Source organism: Carcharhinus amblyrhynchos, chromosome 8 (assembly GCF_965287045.1).
Source record: "Carcharhinus amblyrhynchos chromosome 8, sCarAmb.v2.hapA, whole genome shotgun sequence".
Classification (NCBI taxonomy): domain Eukaryota; kingdom Metazoa; phylum Chordata; class Chondrichthyes; order Carcharhiniformes; family Carcharhinidae; genus Carcharhinus; species Carcharhinus amblyrhynchos.
Genome location: NC_137331.1, coordinates 34,503,014 through 34,521,289, shown reverse-complemented (window position 1 = coordinate 34,521,289; position 18,276 = coordinate 34,503,014). Strand labels below are relative to the sequence as shown.

The 18,276-nt window shown below is 44.4% G+C and overlaps 1 protein-coding gene across 1 annotated transcript in view; it reads right to left on the bottom strand.

The window, feature by feature from the left end:
* The window catches only part of LOC145346939 (uncharacterized), a 99,804-nt gene that overhangs the window by 30,022 nt on the left and 51,506 nt on the right, over positions 1-18,276 (bottom strand). Inside the window, exon 12 of the mRNA XM_080194816.1 lies at positions 3,700-3,744. Within this exon, the coding sequence (XP_080050942.1) occupies positions 3,700-3,744 (45 nt within the window). The remainder of the gene's footprint in view (positions 1-3,699; positions 3,745-18,276) is intronic.

Below are 18,276 nucleotides of genomic sequence, written 5' to 3'. Positions count from 1 at the left end.
CTGGATAGACTTGGACTCTTTTCCCTGGAGCGTAGGAGGCTAAGGAATGGGTTTATAGAGATCTGTAAAATAATGAGGGGCATAGATCAGCTAGATAGTTAACATTTTTTCCCAAAAGTAGGGGAGTCTAAAACTAGAAGGCATGGGTTTAAGATGAGTGGGGAAAGATACAAGAAGGGTCCAGAGGGGCAGTTTTTTCACACTGAGGGTGATGAGTGTCTGGAACAAGCTGCCTGAGGTAGTAGAAGAGGTGGGTACAATTTTGTCTTTTAAAAAGCATTTACACGGTTACATGGGTGTAGAGGGATATGGGCCAAACACAGACAATTGAGGTTACCTTAGCAGTTTAAAAAAAAGTGGAATGACCAAGATGGGCCGAAGGGCCTGTTTCCATGCTGTAAACCCCTATGACTCTATAACTGTAACACTACATTCTGCACCCTGTCCTTTCCTTCTCTATGAATGGTATGCTTTGTCAGCATAGCTCGCAAGAAACAATACTTTTCACTGTATACCAAAAATGTAACAATAATAAATCAAATATCATTGAGATCATGGATGATCTGCCACCTGATCCCGTACACTCAGCATTGCTTCATTCCCCTTCATACCTCTGGCTAATAAAAATATATTTTCGATTTAAAATTAACAATTGATCTCACATCAATTGCCTTTGAAAGAATTTCCAAACTTTTGCATGTAGAAATGGGTAGATAATTTCACTTTTTTCAGTATTCAATATCAGTGGAAGACCAGCTAATGAATGTATAGTTGTACAAATTGAAGGAGAGGTGGTCCTTAGTTACTATTCAAAAGGCCTCCATGTATGCATAATACAGGTTCTGGGCAACATAGATAAGCCTGAAGGGAAGGTTGGGAACTGTGGCTGCAGCTATAAGTACAAACACTTCTGGTGCTTTGAGCCCACAGTGCTTGGATGGGATTACGTATGATCCTGTAGTTGGTTATGATCATTTACAGCTGTTTATGTACAGAGATATACAGCACAGAAACAGGCCCTTTGGCCCAACTTGTCCAAGCTGACCAGGTTTCCTAAACTGAACTAGTGTCTTTTAAGTGTTGATATTGTACCTGCCTCTACCACCTCCTCTGGCAGCTCATTCCATATTCGCACCACCCTCTGTGTAAAAGAGTTGCCCCTCAGGTCCCTTTCCCCTCTCACTTTAACTTATGCCCTCTAGTTTTGGACTCTCCTGCCCTGTGGAAAAGCCCTTGGCCATTCACCTTATCTATGCCACTCTCCGGTTTGAATGTGAAGGAGAGAACGAGGAGCTGGTTAAAAGCAGGAAGAATTGAAAAGGAAAATGCTAAGGAATCTCCGAGCCCCCCTCCCCCTACTTTCTCTGTTGTCCTCAGACTTTCCGGGGTCCTCTCCGTCGAAGGAACAAGGAACACAGGCCAGAATTCTCCATTCTTGTTTGCCCCGCCACCGCTGCTAGCGAGGACGGAGAATTTGGCAGTCAGCAAAATCTCCATTCACTGCAGTGGGACTGGAGAATTCCAGCTGTAGGCGAGCTCGGAGAATTCCAGTCAATGTTTCCTCCTCTGTCTGGAGATAGTAGCATCTGTTACCCCTGACCCTGATGGAAAAGATGCATATAAATGGAATAAAGAACAGGAAAGATGATATACATCATCCCAGCACCCAGGCCACTAACTCGATGAATGTGCAGCTGTATTGGCAGGATGGGTAGTGTTTTTACTTGACCTGCTCAATGATCCATTGGGTAAATATTTGGTCTGGCAGCAATTCAAGTATCTTAGTTAAAGGAGGACAAGTCTGTGCATTTAAACATTCTTCAACAGTTGGCAGTGCCATTCAGAATGTATGCAGGGCGCCATCTTTCCTTGCGCTGTTAAGATGGGTTTTCTGCCAACATCATAAAATTGAACCAAATGTACGCAATACTTCCTCAGATCACAGAATCACAGAACACCACAGTGCAGAAGAGGTCCTTTGGCCCATTGTGTTTGTACCGATGCATGAAATGTCCTGACCTGCCCACCTAACCCCAGCACTTGGCCCATAGTCTTGAATGTTATGGCGTGCCAAGTGTTCATCCAGATGGATGTGAGGCATCCCACCTCCACCACCCTCCCAGGCACTTCATTCCAGAATGTCGCCACCCTCTGGGTAAAAATGTTTTTTCTCAAATCCTCCCTAATCCTCCCACCTCTCACTTTTAACTTGTGTCCCCTCGTAACTGCCTTCAACTAAGGGGAACAACTGCTCCTTATCTCCCCTGTCCATGCTCCTCATAAACTTGAGCAAATGTCTTCCTCAGCTACATCCAGGTTCGGTGCTTATTCGAAGCACCCGTTACTTTTTGCTGCTTCCATCCAGGAAGCTTCGCTGCTTCGTCTTGCTGGTAACTTCTCAAACACTTTCTTCCGAGGAGCTTCCAATCTGCTTCAATGGGAGGAGCAGCTCTGAGTGTTCTGACAAAGGGTCATCTAGGTTTGAAACATTGGCTTTATTCTCTCTCCACAGATGCTGCCAGACCTGCTGAGACTTTCCAGCATTTTTCTGTTTGTTGTTTCAGCTCAGTGCTCGCCTGATGCCAGCCATTGCTCTTCTCTCCTGCAGCAGGGGTGACCAGCAGCACTTTAACAGCTGCTGATTCACTGATAACCTGTCCCAATTCTAGCCTGTACCCAATATGTCACATGCTACATGTCAGGAGCCCCAGAACAGAAAACCGATGGACCGAACTCACATTATGTAGCAGTCATAGAGGTTTACAACATGGAAACAGGCCCTTTGGCCCAACTTGCCCCTGCCACCCTTTTTCTTTTAACCAGTAAGCTAACCCCAATTGTCCGTATTTGGCCCATATCCCTGTATAACCATCTTACCCATGTAACTGTCTAAATGCTTTTTAAAAGACAAAATTGTACCCACCTCTACTACTATCTTTGGCTGCTTGTTCCAGACACTCACCACCCCGTGAGAAAAAAGCCCCTCTGGACCCTTTTGTTTCTTTCCCCCCCTCACCTAAAACCCATGCCTTCTAGTTTTTACACCTTTTGGGAAAATATATTGACTATCTAGCTGATCTATGCCCCTCATTAATATATAGATCTCTATAAGAATGCCCCTCAGCCTCCTACATTACTGGGAGTCTATCCAGCCTGTCCTTATAACTCAAACCATCAAGTCCTGGTTGCATCCTAGTAAATCTTTTCTGCACTCTTTCTAGTTTAATAATATCCTTTCTATAATAGGGTGACCAGAACTGCACACAGTATTCCAAGTGTGGTCTTACCAATGAATTGTACAACTTCAACAAGGCGTCCCAACTCCTGTATTCAATGTTCTGATCGATGAAACCAACCATGCCGCATATTCTTCACTATGATGTCCACCTGTGAGTCCACTTTAAGGAGCTATGAACCTGTACCCCGAGATCTCTTTGTTCTATAAAACTCTCCTTCGCCCTACCATTAACTGAGTAAGTCCTGCCCTAGTTTGATCTACCAAAATGCATCGCCTCGCATTTATCTAAGTTAAACTGAGTCAGCTCAGTTTATTGTAAGTTCATATTTCATCCAAACAGCACTAGTCTAAGAATCACTACATTTCTTGATTTTCACAAGTAAAAATGTCATATGGATAATGAAATGCATTCGATATAATCTAATTACATGTATTAGATATAATCAAGAAAATGTATCTACCTTGGGGCCTTGTGGTCCCTGGGGTCCGGGGAGACCTCGAAAGCCCTGGAACAAAGAACAATTTCAACAATAACTTTTTCTGTGGTCATTCGCTGACATTTTACCATTTCATAGAGCTGTCTTGCACATGTGTTGAGATATTTAAAATTGCAAATATTATCAGGAATATGTGATAACTGGACACTTAGAAAATAATCATAGAGTCATAGAAACCCTATAGTGCAGAAGGAGGCCATTCAGCCCATCAAGTCTGCACTGACAACAATCTCACCCAGGCCCTATCCCTGTCACCCCACATATTCAGCTGGCTAATCCCTCTAACCTTCACATCCTGGGACACTAAGGGGCAATTTAACATGGCCAATCAAGATAATCCACACATCTTTCAGACTGTAGGAGGAGACCGGAGCATCCCGAGGAAACCTGCGGAGGCACGAGGAGACTCCACACTGTCACCCAAGCCGGGAATCAAACCCAGGTCCCTGGAGGTGTGAGGCAGCAGTGCTAACCACTGTGCTATCCCATGGGATGATTGGACAGAGTTACCATCGAAGGGAAATCTTATTTGCCAAACCCAATAGTATTTTTTTGAATGTTTAACTAGCAAAATGGATAAGATGGAGCGAGTGGATGCGGTGTATTAGGATTTTAAGAAAGCATTCAATCAGGGCTCAAAACAGGAGGCTGGTAAGCAGAATTAGAGCACATGGGATTGGGAGTACTATACAGGCATGGGACTGAGAATTGATTAATGGACAGAAAACAAAGAGTAGGACTAAGCAGGCCATGACTGGTGGGGTACCGCAAGGTTCAATATTTGAGCCCTGGCTGTTCACAATCCATATCAATGATTTGAATGTGGAACCAAATGTGATACTTCCGATTTCCTGATGACAAGAAACTGGTTGGGAATGTAAGTTGTGAAGAAGGTGCAAAGAGGCTTTAAGTGGATTCAGACTGGCTAAGTGAGTTGGCAAGGACATGACAGGTGGAATATAATATGGAAAAGTATGAAGTTTACCCATTTTGGTAGGTGAAGTGGGGAATTCTGTTCTCAGTGGCCGGAATATTTTAGAAAATATTAAAAAGTAATTCTATTTAATATTTTTCACAAACGTAAATGAAACTCAGATTTAAAGTGTAATAAATTTATTCCTAACACTAGTTTTGTTACAAAACATATAAACAGTACAAAGAACAAAAGACATACATTAGACAAATGCAATATTTCAGCCGAAGGAGGATCTGGTGATGCAACAGCACCTTGCGTTTCCACTACAGATCTCCGACTTCTGTGCCAAAATCTTGGATAATTATACGATTTTGTTATCTTAGATACAGCCCAGCAATTAACTTAACATGATCTCATTTAATATTTAACTTGTCAATCTATTCATGACACATTCTTGAATCAAATTATAATAAAAATGTGCATAATTTATCCATGTTCAAGCAACATTGTAATTGAGCTTTCATGTTTTTCAGTCCACTCTCTGATATAAGGAAACCTTGGGCTACTAATCAGGCTGATCTAACAATTAACATTAAATTACTTTTAATGTCCTTGTTAGATTTTCATTTAGAAGCCTAAAACTAAAATATTAGTTGCTTAGTCCTCTATGCTGGATATTATGATCAAACAATTAAATTCCCTTTATCAGTAACAAAAGCAGAAATACAGTGTAATTCTTGAATGGTAATGTGTTGGGTAGTGTTGCTATCCAAAAAAGGCCTGGGAGTCCTAGCTCATTAGGCATTGAAAGCTAATGTGCAGGTGCAGCAAGCAATTTGGAAGGCAAATGTTGGCCTTTATTGAGAGGATTTGAGTACAGGAGTAAATAAATGTCACTGCAGCTGTACAATGCCTTGGAGAGACCACACCTGGAGCATCGTGTGCAGTTCTGGTTTCCTTGTCCAAGGAAAGATATACTTGCCATAGGGGGAGCGCCACAAAGGTTTACCTTACTGATTTCTGGGATGGTGGTTTTCTCCCCTGTGGAGAGATTGAGAAGATTGGGCCCAGATTCTCTAGGTTTTAGAGGAACAAGAAGTTAGCTGATTGAAGCATACATTATTCTTACAGAGCTTGACAAGGTTGATGCAGGAAGGATCCCTTGGTGGGGACCAAGAATTAGGTACACAGTCTCAGAAGGAGAGGGAAGCCATTTAGGACTGAGTTGAGGAGGATTTCCTTCTCTAGTGAATCTTTGGAACTCTACTGTAGGAGCTGAGGAGATTCAGACATTGAGTATGTTCAGGACTGAGATTAATAGATTTCAACTTTTTAAAGATATCAAGGGTCATGGTGATAGTGTGGAAAAATAACTTTGAGTTGGAGGGCGTCACAGTGACATAGTAGTTAGCTGTGCTGCCTCACAGCACCTGGGACCCGGGTTCAATTGCAGCCTCGGGTCATTGTGGAGTTTGCACATTCTCCCCATGTTGCGTGGGTTTCCTCCGGGTGCTCTGGTTTCCTCCCACAGTCCAAAGACGTGTGGGTTAGGTTGGTTGGCCATGCTAAATTGACCCTAGTGTCAGGGGATTGGCAGAGTAAATATGTGGGGTTACGGGAATAGGGCCTGGATGGGATTGTGGTCGGTGCAGACTCAATGGGCCGAATGGCCTTCTTCTGTACTGTAGGGATTCTATGAAATTAGCCACCATCCAGTTGAATGAAGGAGCAGGCTCGAGGGGCTGAGTGGTCTACTCCTGTTCCTATTTCCTATGTTCTTACTGGTGGGAATATTTTTACAGGTAGGTTTTAAATCTGGAAAGAAACAATCTTCACTTTGTGGGGACTATTTGACTTACTTTCGTCCACTTTAATACATTATTGCAAAACAGATATGGTGCAATAAAACTGACAAGAAACATCTGAACATTTGATCGCATCTTAACTTTAACATGGGAATGACAATTCAGCTGCCATGCATAATATCTGGGTTTATACACATATAAACTCTAATAATTATAACTTGGGTTACTTTATTCAGTATCTTCCTTCTAGGGAGTGTCTGTTGACTGATTCCAATGGATTCATGGCAACTTTAACAATGGTCAGAATATTGTTGCCTTTGAGATATTAATCCTACTGGATTGATATCTAACCTGCTCTCCTGCCAACAAGTTTTGGGTATGTAAAAAGATGGCACCTCTTGCTATAATCAGCAAACTGCTGTTGACTCCACTCTATTGTACAGCAATGCAGGGGGAGAGAGAGAGCTGGGCAGGTACATCCACACAAATCACTGAAGGTGGCAGAGAAGGTAGGAAGTGATTAAAATGTGATATCGGCTCCTGAAGATATCAAATCCATATGCAAGGGTGTTACGACCAAGCTTTATGGAACACTGTACATGCGAGTATTGGCCAAAATATTCCTGTGCTGCCTGCCATTGGGATCTTCCAGTCCTGCTGATGGCGAGCACTGCCCCCCCCCCCAGCCCTCACTACCCCACCCTCATTCATTCCTGGCAGCAGAGTGTGCAGCGCATGCAAAACCCTGTGGACATCAGTGTGGACAGGAAGATCCCACCGCTGGCCAAAGGTGGTCCACTTCACCCTCCAGAAGTGGTGGTTGTGAGTGTGGGAGGGAGGGGGTGGTTGGTTTGAAAAAGGTGGCAGAAAATCCCATCCATTGTGGCAAATGCTGGACACCAGGACACCAAACTTTAGGGATCCTGGAAAAGAGATTCACAAGAATGGCTCCTGGGATTACATGGACAGACTGGAGAAGCTGTGGTTGTTCTCCATCGTGAAGAGAACGTTGAAAGGAAATTTGATAGAGGTGTTCAAAATCATGAAAGATCTGGACAGAGTAGATCGAGAGAAACTGCTCCCATTGGTAGAAGAATTAAAAGCTGGTGAACACTGAGAACATGGCGGATCCAGATATGACCAGGGCAGATATGGATACAACTAGAGCAGATACAGGTAGGACCAGGGCGGGATACAGGTACGACCAGGGCGGGATACAGGTACGACCAGGGCGGGATACAGGTACGACCAGGGCGGGATACAGGTACGACCAGGGCGGGATACAGGTACGACCAGGGCGGGATACAGGTACGACCAGGGCGGATACAGGTACGACCAGGATGGGATACAGGTACGACCAGGGCGGGATACAGGTACGACCAGGGTGGGATACAGGTACGACCAGGGTGGGATACAGGTACGACCAGGGTGGGATACAGGTACGACCAGGGTGGGATACAGGTACAACCAGGGTGGGATACAGGTACAATCAGGGCAGATACAAATATGATCAGGTGGATACAGATACGACCAGGGCACATACAGATACAGGGAATTGGATATGGATAGGAAAGATCTCCAGAGCGACAGGAACAAGCGGTGGACTGGGACTTGCTGAGTTGCTCCAGCAGAAAATGAGCGTGAGCATAACTCTACAGATTAAAAGGACTGAGGGAATGTTGACTAGGGTTGATGAAGGAAGGTTTGTGTGAGTAGGTGCAGGGAAGTGAGAGAAATAGTGCCAAAGTGATGCTTGTACCTGTGCTCTCCTGGCAGTCCTCAGCAAACCTTTCAAGCTTCAACTGACGCACCACTGGAGGGCACTGTTGAGCACAATCTCAGCTTTTCACTGGAAATGTGACCTGTGGACTTCAACCCTCATTCTTTCTGAATGAAACAGGCTCCTTTACACATAACGAGTCGAATTTTGCTCTCAGCAGTGAATAATGACACCAACTGTTCATTATGGCACTGCGGTAAGCAATGCTGCCTCACAGCGCCAGGAACACAAGTTCGATTCCGGGCTTGGGTCATTGTCTGTGTGGAGTTTGCACATTCTCCTCATGTCTGCCTGGGTTTCCTCACACAGTCTGAAAGATGTGCTGGTTAGGTGCATTGATCCGAAAAGGTGCCGGAGTGTAGCAACTAGGGAAATTTCACAGTAACTCCGTTGCAGTGTTAATGTAAGCCTTACTTGTGACTAATAAATAAACATTAACTTTAACCATTCTTTCCAGAGGATTTTACATTGGAATTTCCTATAAACTAGACAGCTAAAATAGTGTTACACTCTACAGGGAGCTGCACACACATCTCCTTTACCAATCAGATTGAAGAATCATTAATTGCCAGTGCAGAGTCTAAAGCAGGAAATGTCATTCAGGATGCTTAGCTCAACATCAAATCAGCCACAGAAAGTAAAATAAACAGCGAGAAAAAAAGATAGGGTTGAGAAGAAAAATGAGACAAAGAAAAAATTAAATATATACTTGCAAAAATAATTAAAACTGAAGGAATGAGACTCTACACTTGTAAAAGTCAGTTCTCAATGGCAGGGAGGTTGGCTCACAGTAATTAAGGCTTAGCACACCACTGAACATTTAATTACATCAGCTTGTAACATTAGCAAATGTTTGTGGTGTACTTAGCGGAAAGCTATTAGGTTAAATACAAAAACCTCACCCCAATTTCCATATTTTAACATTGAGCTTTTCAGTGTGATACCATGATAATGCCGTTTCTGGAGGAAAAGGGCAACTGGCGCAGGAATTTATGGATTTCTGCACTCAACTCACATCTGGTCACTGTAGGATACTGTCTAATTTATTATAATAATACATAATAATGTTATTAAATTCAAATTTACAGTTTATAATGATGAGTGCTGTTATTCTCACTTATTGTCATTTTGTCCCAATGATTGGTAATGTTGCATTGTATTGGAAAACAAACAGATACATACATAGCATAAATCATAGAATCATCAAATCTACAGTGCAAAAGAAGGCCATTCAGCCCATCAAGTCTGCACCGACAACAATTCCACCCAGGCCCTATCCCCACAACCCCATGCATTTATTCTCACTAGTCCCCATGATATTAAGGGGCAATTTAGCCTGGCCAATCCACCTAACCCACACATCTTTGGACTGTTGGAGGAAACCGGAGGAAACCCATGCAGAAACGGGGGGGATGCACAAACTGCACACAGACAGTAACCTAAGCCGGGAATCGAACCCGGTGCTGTGAGGTAACAGTGCCAACCACTGTGCTACCATGCCACCCTGTATCAAATCAAATCAAACCTGAGGCCGGCATTGAACCCAGGTCCCTGGTGCTGTGAGGCAGCAGTGCTAACCACTGTACCACCGTACCACCCACAAATATGCTAAAGGAAGCCATATCACTGCAATACATAAACACCAGTCATTCATAGAGCAACTCAAAATTAGCATTATGCCGTGTGGGGAGTCTGTCAAAACTTGAACATTAAAATCACTTTATCACAACGCCTTTACAGATTCTTAAAAATGGTTCAGAATAATGCCTTACAATATTTCCCTCAAAGACTTGCTTGAAAAAGTAATACCATCAATTTAACATGTTGAGAAGAAAATTACACATTCTGTCTTGCAATGGTTAATCTTTTAAATGGAGCATCCATTTTGTTTTAAATCCAGGAATCGCTTTCAATAAAAGCTGTCCTTTTGCATGTGTTATTTTTGTTTAAAGAATAAGACACAAGGTTTTTTTTTCATAGTCGGATAATGAAGGACTATAGTTTTTTCACATCATCAAACTCATGCACTCCCTCAAGACCGGGCGCATTCTTCCTCAGTAAAGGAGACCAAAACTGCACACATTACTCTAGGCGTGGCCTCACCAAGGCCCTGTGTAACTGCAACAACACATCCCTGACAAAAGATACCACAGATCCATTAGTATTTGGCTATGAACCTCCTGAGAAACCGTTGTTGGGGGATGGAGGGGGTCATTTTAATACAGTGTGGAGGAAACCCACAGAATCAGTTGAATGCTGGTGTGACACCACTTGTGTGCTATGCTCCTTCGGAGAGTAGGTGCAGGCTTGATAGGCCAAATAGCCTCCTTCTGCACTATAGGGATTCGATGGGGTTATGTCCACTTCTGGTGATGTTGCAGTGGCAGAACAGGGCACAGCTCCAGAGAAACCTCTGGAGGTAATTTCACAGTACCATAGTCAGATACTGAAGGACTATAGTTTTTTCACATCATCAAACTCATTTAAATACATGTCCAGAAGGAACATTATTCCATCACTTGCTGTGTCAGCAGAGCTACTTACAGTGCAGTCTGATAACCTGTAACAATACTGTGATGAAAGCTTTGCTCCCTTCCTCCATGAGAGAGACGATGGTGGGGGAGGGGTGGGGGAAGTGAGGTTTCTCACCCCCCCACCCCTCCCCCGGACATTCCCGGTGGTGGGGAAGTCCAGAACCACGGTCATGGTTGCAACTGCAACAACAGTGGTTAGCACTGCTGCCTCACAGCGCGAGAGACCCAAGTTTGATTCCCGGCTTGGATCACTGTCTGCGTGGACTTAGCACTTTCTCCCCATGTCTGCGTGGGTTTCCTCCGGAGGCTCCAGTTTCCTCCCACAGTCTGAAGGTTGTGTTGGCTCGATGCATTGTCCCAAACAGGCGCTGGGCTGTGGTGACTAGGGGAATTTCACAGTAATTTCATTGTAGTGTTAATGTAAGCCTTACTTGTGACTAATAAATAAAGTTTTAACTTTTCACAGTCTGAGGATTCGGGATAGACTATTTAGGACGGAGGTGAGGAGACATTTCTTCACCCAAAGAGTGGTGAGCCTGTGGAATTCATTACCACAGGAAGTAGCTGATGCCAAAACATTGAATGTATTCAAGAGGTGGCTGGATGTAGCATTTGGTGGTGAATGGGATCAAAGGTTATAGGGAGAAAGCAGGATTAGGCTATTGAGTTTGATGATCAATTATGATTGTGATGAATGATGGAGAATGTTCTCCTCCTATGTTTCTTTGTATCTCGTATCTCAACTGAAACAAAATTAGCCTGAGCCAACCCAACTAACAAAGTGTTCTGACGTGCACAGACTCAGTTTAATTTTTGTTCTGAATATATCTTCGTATGCAGACAATAAGACTGTTTAAATTATGTAACTGTGTTACGATGATGCAGTTATAAGTATAGTGCCTTCAGCATACCCTGAGCTACTTGGTTAGCTGATGTTGGTCATACATTGTTAACAGGTCACTAACATTGTCGATTTAACATACAACCTGTTTGTAGAGTCACCAGTTAAGGATTTACCTGGTCCAGTCATTTCAATCCATTTCTGTTATTTTTTAAAATATATTTATTTTTTGAGAAACTTCTCACGGGCCCACTTCCTATCACTTACAGATGTCCATTTCCGGTTCAAAAGTTGCAGCTCAGCTGTGACTTAAACTCAGACCTTTGAAGTCAAAACAAAATTCAGTCACAACATCGGTTCAAAAGCCAAGTGGTGCTTCTCAAGGGGAGGTGATGGCCTAGTGATATTATCACTAGACTGTAATCTAGAAACTCAGCTAATGTTCTGGGGGCCCAGGTTCGAATCCCACCACGGCAGGTGGTAGAATTTGAATTCAATAAAAAAAATCTGGAATTAAGAACCTACCGATGATCATGAAACCATTGTGGATTGTCGGAAAAACCCATCTGGTTCATGAATGCTCCTCAATAAACATTCATAAATTGCCAAGGAAAGGAGGTGCTTCTGAGACATTAGCGTGGACAAAAGACTCAAGGTGCAAGTGGTTTCCGAATGGGCGGTGCATAAATGTCATGAATCGGAAATGTGAGGCATCCTAAGAGTTGGCTGACTCTCATTTATATCCCATTGATGGGCTGCTAATCCCTACAGCACAGGAGGAGGCCTTTGGCCCACTGAGTCTGCACTAACGCTCCAAGACAGCATTCCATTCCTGTAACCCCATGTATTTACCCTGCTGATCCACCTAACCTGCACATCTTTGGACTTTGGGAGGAAGCTGGAGCACCTGGAGGGAACACACGGAGAGAACGTGTAGACTCCACACAGACGGTGACTCAAGGCTCCAATTGAACCCTGGTGCAGTGAGGCAGTAGCGCCAACCACCGTGCTACCATGCCTCCCCAGAAGGTGGGATTTGCAATTGAGTCCACTGCCGGTTTAAGGAATAAGCTACACCCTCACAGCGTGGTGCAACTAGAACATGGAAATCCATGTTGCTGCCAGGGGGCTCCCGGAGAATTTGCAAGTGCACCTGCCTTCTCACACACAGTAACATACACACCCGTGGAGAAGTTAAGAGCACGCAGACAGGAATTTCTCCTGCCTCGGATAATGGAACAGTATCCGAGCTGGCACTGGATAAAGGGGATGGATAACAGCACCTATGCCACAGCTTAGATTTTCCCAGCCCTGTGGTGGAGGTGCTGAAGGTGTTGGGGTGGGGAGGCTGTCAGCTGGAGTTGGTCTGGAGAACAGCGGGGAGCTGCATTGGAATGGAGCCCTGATACATTCCCAACTCCAGGGATTTGCCTCAGATTCAGTCGGCTGTCAATTAAACAGGGGTGAGCAGCCAGTGAGTGCAGTGAAAGGGCCCAATAGCTGAGTATTTCCATTGCCTCTGACACTTGACAGAGTCTGCTTACTGCTTTCCAACTTGTAACAAATCCCGTTTGCTTATCACCCCTGTGCTTGCTGATCTCTGTTGCCTCAAAGCAAAGTAACACCTCAATTTTAAAATCCTCATCAAATCCTCTCTCGTGACCCTTCATAAACTGGAGCAGGATTCTCCAATCTCGTCCGTGCCCTGCCTCACTGCAGATGAGAACGATGAATATGACATTCCAGCCAAAACTCCGTTCATTTCTAGCGGCACCCAGGGAATCCCAGCCATGAGTGAGGATGGAAATTTCCAACACCGAACTCTCCCTATTGCTGTAATCTCCTCCAACCCTACAACCCTCTGAGACATCGATGCGCTTGGCCCCTTGTATATTCTCAACTTTAATTGCTCCGCCATTGGCAGCCATACCTTCAGCTGCTTGGACCCCAAACTATGGAATTCCTTCCCTAAACCTACCTTCCTTTCGACCTGCCTTTCCTTCTTTGAGAGACACTTTACCCAGACCTGTGGTAGCCTGACCTAATATATCTTTATGCAACTTGGTGGAATAATTTATTTTATAACCCACTTGTGAAGCGCTTTGGGATTTTTTATTTTGTTAAAGGCACTATATAAATATAAGTTGTGTTTGGGAGAGAAGAAACCAGAGGGGGTGATGGGGGTATGACATATAGGAGGAGATATTTGATTATAAAGGAGCCAAAACAAAAGCAGTGTGAGATATGTTGTCACCACGGCGCATGAATAATATCAGCAAATATCCAACAGAGCCGAGACTAGTGGGCTTTTCTTTTACAAACGGAATAAGCTCGTTGTTTGGGCCTCTCAGTCAATTCTCAAAGTCATCTAACAAGTGAATGATTGGCTTTAATTTATACAGGATGGCTGGAGCACAACAAGCTCTTTGTTTAAAAGGAAAATCTAAAAAAGGTGGGAGAGAAAGGGACAATGGCCATAACATTTCGCACAATAACCTTTGTTGTTTCATAAAAGTCAGAGGTTTCCACGTTGCTGTTTGAATGCCAAACGGGGCAATGCTGCTGTGTTGGACAATGTCAGTGACTAATCAGAGGTCACCAATCAGGACCCATCATAAAACTCATCTAATCTTTAGCAACATTCAGAACACTTCTGATATTCAGATCAGACTGAGTTAACCTTGTGAGAAAAATTATGCAGGATTGTTAGAGCCTTTCGCCATATAGGTTACAGCCCACGATGCATGAATGGGAGTTTATTCAGAAGTTTAAAGTTCAGGGTTCAGGCACGTGTCAGGAAGATTTTTTTTTAAAACCAAACCACTTGTGGAAAATCTGAAAATCCTTCCTTCAAATTGTCAACGTTTTTCAAGCGGTTCACAACGGGTGGAATTTTCCTGAAATCTGGGTGTGAGAATCAGAGCGTTCTGTGCTGGTATGATCCAGATCGCAATCTTCCCCCAGTGAGTTCAAGTATTCCTCCCCCGCTTAGTGAGGGTTGTGGAGCTGCTGGACACCAGGCCTACTCATGCATGAACCTGGAGGGTATGCGGGGCATCATAGCTCCTCCTGGCTTGGCGCACCCATGCCACCCGTTGCCAGTCCTCCTTTCTCAGGGTCCTCCTCGAGCTCTTCCTCCTCCTCTAATGGGGGTGGGGTTGAATCAGGCATGGAAGCCTGATATTGAGTTGATGATGTATTCCAATGATGTTCCCTACATTGAACATTGAGTCACTGATGGGGGTGGGGGAGGGAGGAGAATTGTGTCAACGCATCCACACCAGCATGAAATATTCTGCAAACAAACAATTTCAAGAGGATCTCTGACACCAGATTTCCACTGTGTAGCCACAGAGCCTCTTCAAACTTCATGGAATGTAAAATGCTCTGTATATAAACAACAGATCGAAATACTCTGCAAACAAACAATTTCAAGAGGATCTCTGACACCAGATTGCCTCTCTGTAACTATAGAGCCTCTTCAAATTTAATGGGGTTGAAATACTCTGTAAATAAACAACTTGAAGAGGATCTCTGATGCCAGAACACCTCTGTGTAACCTCAGAGTCTCTTCAAACTTAATGGGACATTACAAGAGATAAACTGCAGAATATCACTTGCCCTGTGAGAAGATTTTAGGACAGACAGCCTATAAATTTGCTCTGGGCTGTTAAGGGGTTTTAAACCTGAAAGGTCTCAAGGTTACACAGACCACCCACAACATCCATCCCAGGGGATACCACCAACCTGGTCCCCTCAACCTCAGCTTAAACCCTCCCCCCCCACCCCCCACCATCTCCAGGTCCCATTAAGGACCCACTCCCACTCCTCTGCATGTGACTAGTAGTTACTTTGCCCTTGTGCACCCTGGCACTACGTGAAGTGTGGTACTCAACTCCTCCCTACCACTCAGAGTCCATGGCACCTGGTCCATGTTTTTAAAGAGCAGTCGTAATTTGTGCCCAAATGACATCACGCTGGTTGTCGGGGGGGGGGGGGGTGATTAAGTGAGGCCAGAACCTACATCTTTAACCTCACTAATGATATTCAAATAGATTTTAAATGATGAATTAGGATTCTGCAACCGAGTGGCCACGTGCGTATGTGTAGACAGGTATCGGCAGCAATCTTGCATTGGCAGGAGACACAATGACCGGAATTTTCCAGCCCTTCATGCCAGTGGGAGCTTCCAGTCCCAATGATGCGAATGGAAATTTCAATGGCTCACTGTGCCCGGGATGTGGCAGGGAACAATGCCCGGTATGACACTCTTCCCCCCGCCCATCCCGAGTGATGCAGTCAACTGAGTTCCTCTGGAACTCTCCAGACTGGTCTCCTCGGGACATGAAGTATTTTGGGGAGACCAGTCAGGTCCCATGCTGTTCTATCATCATGCCAACACGTGTGGGTGGGGTTGAATCAGGCATTGAAGCCTGATAATGAGTTGATCATGTATTCCAATGATGTTCCCTACATTGAACATTGAGTCACTGATGGGGGTGGGGGTGGTGCGGTGGGGGGGGGAGTGGAAAGAGAGGTGGTGGGGAAGGGAGGAGAATTGGGTCAACGCATCCACACCAGCATGAAACGCAATTTGGGACCCCTCACAAAATTTACCGCTTTCACCATCGCTGAACCCATCTAACCCAATTGGCAGTGGAAAATCGTAGAAACTTACAGTGAAGGAGGCCATTTGGCCCATTGAACCTGCACCAACCACAATCCCACCCAGGCCCTATTCCCATAACCGCATGCGGTTACCCTAGTTAGTCCCCCTGACACTAAGGGGCAATTTAGCGTGGCCAACCTCCTAACCCACACATCTTAGGACTGTGGGAGAAAACCAGAACACCCGGAGGAAACCCATGCAGACACGGGGAGAACATGCAGACCCCACACAGACACTGACCCGAGCTGGGAATGGAACCATGTCCCTGGCGCTGTGAGGCAGCAGGGCTAACCACTGTGCCACCCTGGCCAGGATTTGTTAATTGAGTCGGCAATTTATAACGTTACTTGTAAAAGCGGCCACTTAACAGAGCTACAATTTCAAAATCAGAAACTATTTTTCATATGGACCCAATGGACTTCATATTCAAGTGGTATATCCATTTGGATTTATTGGCACAACCTCATTGAGGGAAAAAAAATTGAAATCAAAAACAGGATTGGAGCCTTCAGGAAAAGAGGTAACAGATGTTTTTCTTCCGTAGTATTCAAATTTTCTAAGTACAGAAAGTACAGAATGGTAATATCTTATTAAAAATATCAACTAAAGGTACTTCCCAATAGTTTGTGAGCCTTGGATTGAAATTTAACGTCATGTGGTTTCTCACAACTTTGCCTCAATCTATATTGAAGCTTAGAATGTGAGGGCCATATTTTTCACGCTTTGTTAGTATTATATAATGAAAATGAGAGGAAATTGGTGAGCACGACAGCTACAAAGTAATAATAAGAAATGTGTTTACTTTTGTCCGGAACTGCTTAGAGTTTACTGAAAGCCAGTAATGAGAGGTCTATCAGTCACAATCTTATGAATGGCAGGGCAGGCTCGAGGGGCCTACTCCTGCATCTAATTTGTATGTTCACATGCATCAGAATGAAGACGCTGGTGGGGGAGGGTGGTGGCGGTGGTGATGGTCGGCAGCAAAGGCAGGGGGTGGGTCACAGTAGGCCTCTCCTTCCTAATACCAAGTCACTCTACCAAGTGCTGAGCACTCTTAAACAAGCAACCTCCACCTACCCCCACCATCATCCCAGGCATCCATAAGCAAACACACTAGGGTAAGCATTTCCCCCCCCCCGCCTTCTGACTGTTGGGTTAATTACTCAATGAAAGGCCTCACCTACCAGCCTCCCACCTGACCAAATGCTTCCCGCCAGCAAACCTGCCACAGGGAGGGTGTTAAATTCCATCCATTATCCTGCTTTTGTGCGCCTTTCCTCTAGAAGTGAGCTGCATTACTTTGTTTCCACTCTTTCTGGCTTTATCAATGATAGTTACTCCTTTTAGCAAATTGTCTACCTGTATTCTTAGCTGCTCCGCCTGATTCAGCTTCTTGCCTCCTGAGTAGTGACTGGCCTCCTTATTCTTAACACTACAATGAAGCACTTCACTCTTCATCAGAGCAGCGAATTTAATTTACTATTTACCCATCCTCTCTTCAAGCATGTGCTGCCTTCAGGAAAGAAACAGGTGGCACTTCAAACTCACCTCTCTGCATCAACAAGACGTTCCAAAGTGCTTCACAAGCACTTGGGTCCTCCTGAGACTTTATGTAAGCAGATTTTGGGGCAGATAATTGTGCACATTAATGTCACAAATGAATGGATGATCAGTTAATCTGTTTATGGTACTGACGTTGAAAGAGGAATATTGGCCAGGCCATCCTGAGAAGAATCTGTTTTCTTTCACATTGGTGGGGGGAGGGGGAACTTTTACCCAAGCAGAGTTCTAAGAGATACCCTTGGAAACATATCTGTCACCCTGGATTAATGTGCTAAAACTGAGGAATTTCTTTAAAACCACAATCTGCCAACTGGAAAGTTTAAGCACTACCAAGGGAGGTAGGCCAAGAGTAGTTTTTATTGTTACTTAATAGGTCTTCAGTTACAAGGTCAATAACACTTATTATAAACCCTCATTAGGGTGGCACGGTGGC